The sequence below is a fragment of the Nicotiana tomentosiformis genome, chromosome 6, assembly GCF_000390325.3.
Source record: "Nicotiana tomentosiformis chromosome 6, ASM39032v3, whole genome shotgun sequence".
In the NCBI taxonomy this organism is placed as follows: domain Eukaryota; kingdom Viridiplantae; phylum Streptophyta; class Magnoliopsida; order Solanales; family Solanaceae; genus Nicotiana; species Nicotiana tomentosiformis.
In genome coordinates, this window is record NC_090817.1 from 44,412,221 (window position 1) to 44,414,083 (window position 1,863).

At 42.4% G+C, this 1,863-nt stretch overlaps 1 protein-coding gene across 1 annotated transcript; it reads right to left on the reverse strand.

Annotated features, from left to right (window-relative positions):
* Nucleotides 1-364: 364 nt before the first annotated feature.
* LOC138893904 (uncharacterized) lies at nt 365-877 on the reverse strand. The gene has a single exon (XM_070178570.1). The coding sequence runs from the start codon at nt 875-877 to the stop codon at nt 365-367; it is 513 nt and encodes a 170-aa protein (XP_070034671.1).
* Nucleotides 878-1,863: the final 986 nt, after the last annotated feature.

Genomic DNA, 1,863 nt, shown 5'->3' on the forward strand with positions numbered 1-1,863 from the left:
TGACCGGAATACACTATTTATCAGGTGCATAAATGCTGCTGGGCGTTGGGCAGCCCAAATGACATCACAAGGAACTCGTAGTGACCATACCAAGTCCTGAAGGCAGTCTTCGAAATATTCGGATCCCGAATCTGCAGCTGATGATACACTGACTGCAAATCAATCTTCGAGAACACTCTGGCACCCTGAAGCTGGTCAAATAAGTCATCAATGTGTGGTAATGGATACACGTTCTTCACTGTAACCTTGTTCAACTATGACAATCAATACATATCCTCATAGAACCATTCGTTTTCTTCCCAAACAGGACCGGGCCACCCCAAGGCGACACACTAGGCCGAATGAAAGCCTTATCAAGCAACTACTACAACTGTTCATTTAACTCCTTGAACTCGGGTGGTGCTATACGGTAGGGTGGAATGTAAATGGGATGAGTGCTCGGCAACAAGTCAATACTAAAATCGATATTTGTATCGAGCGGCATGCCCATAAGGTCTACTGGAAATACATCAGGGAAATCTCTCACTGCCGGAACTGACTCAACGGTAGGAGTATCAACACTCACATCCCTCACAAAGGCTAAATATGCCTCACACCCCTTCTCAACCATTCGCTGTGCCTTAATGAAGGACACAACCCTACTAGGAATATGATCCAATGTACCCCTCCACTCTAACCGTGGGAATCCGGGCATAAACAATGTCACAGTCTTGGCATTTAGAATAGCGTGATAGGGAGACAACCAGTCCATGCCCAAGATCACATCAAAGTCTACCATATTGAGTAACAATAGATCAACTCTGGTCCTAAAACCACCAACAACAGGTAAACATGACCGATACACACGGTCCACAACAATAGAATCTCCCATAGGCATGGATACATAAATAGGAGAACTCAAAGAATCACGAGATATATCCAAATATGAAGCAAAGTAAAATGACACATATGAATAAGTGGATCCCGGATTAAATAAGACTGATGCATCCCTATGACAAACCGGAACCATACCTGTGATGGCTGCGTCTAATGCGACTGCCTCCGTATAGCTTTTCTATTAAAATTTACCCCCACATGGCTCAAAGCTAACCAAAAGTGACTTAATATCACCATCCAATGCAATGGAAAACAATTACAATAGATAAAGCTACGATCTTTACAAAATTACTAAAAGGTCAATAAAAGTCAACCCCGGGCCCGCCCAGTCAAAACCCATATCCAAGGGTAGATTTCGACTACTCATAACCTTACGAGTCCACATATGTGATTAGTTTTCAAATCCGAGTCCAAATCGACTCTCAAAACTCAATTCTTCATTTTTCAAAACTCGACATAATTTCCCAATTTTTCCTCTTTGAATCACATAAATTTGATGTTAAATATAAGATATATTCATGAAATATAGTTGAAAATTGATTTGAATCACTTACCCAATATTTGTAGATGAAAATCCCCTCTCCGAATTGCCTCCTACCTAGTCTAGGGTTCTAAAATATGAGAAATGAGACTAAATCCTGACTTTCTAGCCCTTATGTCTAGCTGCAGATGTCGCATTTGCGACAATGCGAACCTCGCAATTGCGAATCAGGGATTGTATTTGCGAAACTTGACATCCTCAATAGAAGACGCAATTGTGACATAAGCTTAGCAATTGCGAAGCTGGCAACCATCGCAAAAGCGACCAAGTGGTCGCAAATGCGACCCAAGCCCAGGCCTGTTGATTTCGCAAATGCGAAGGGGGAAGTCGCAATTGGGACATCATACCACCCCCAGTCCACTTCGCAATTACGAGGCTGGAGCTCGCAATTGCGATAACAGAGCACCAACACACCAGTAAATTCCATTTTCAATTCAAATCATTCT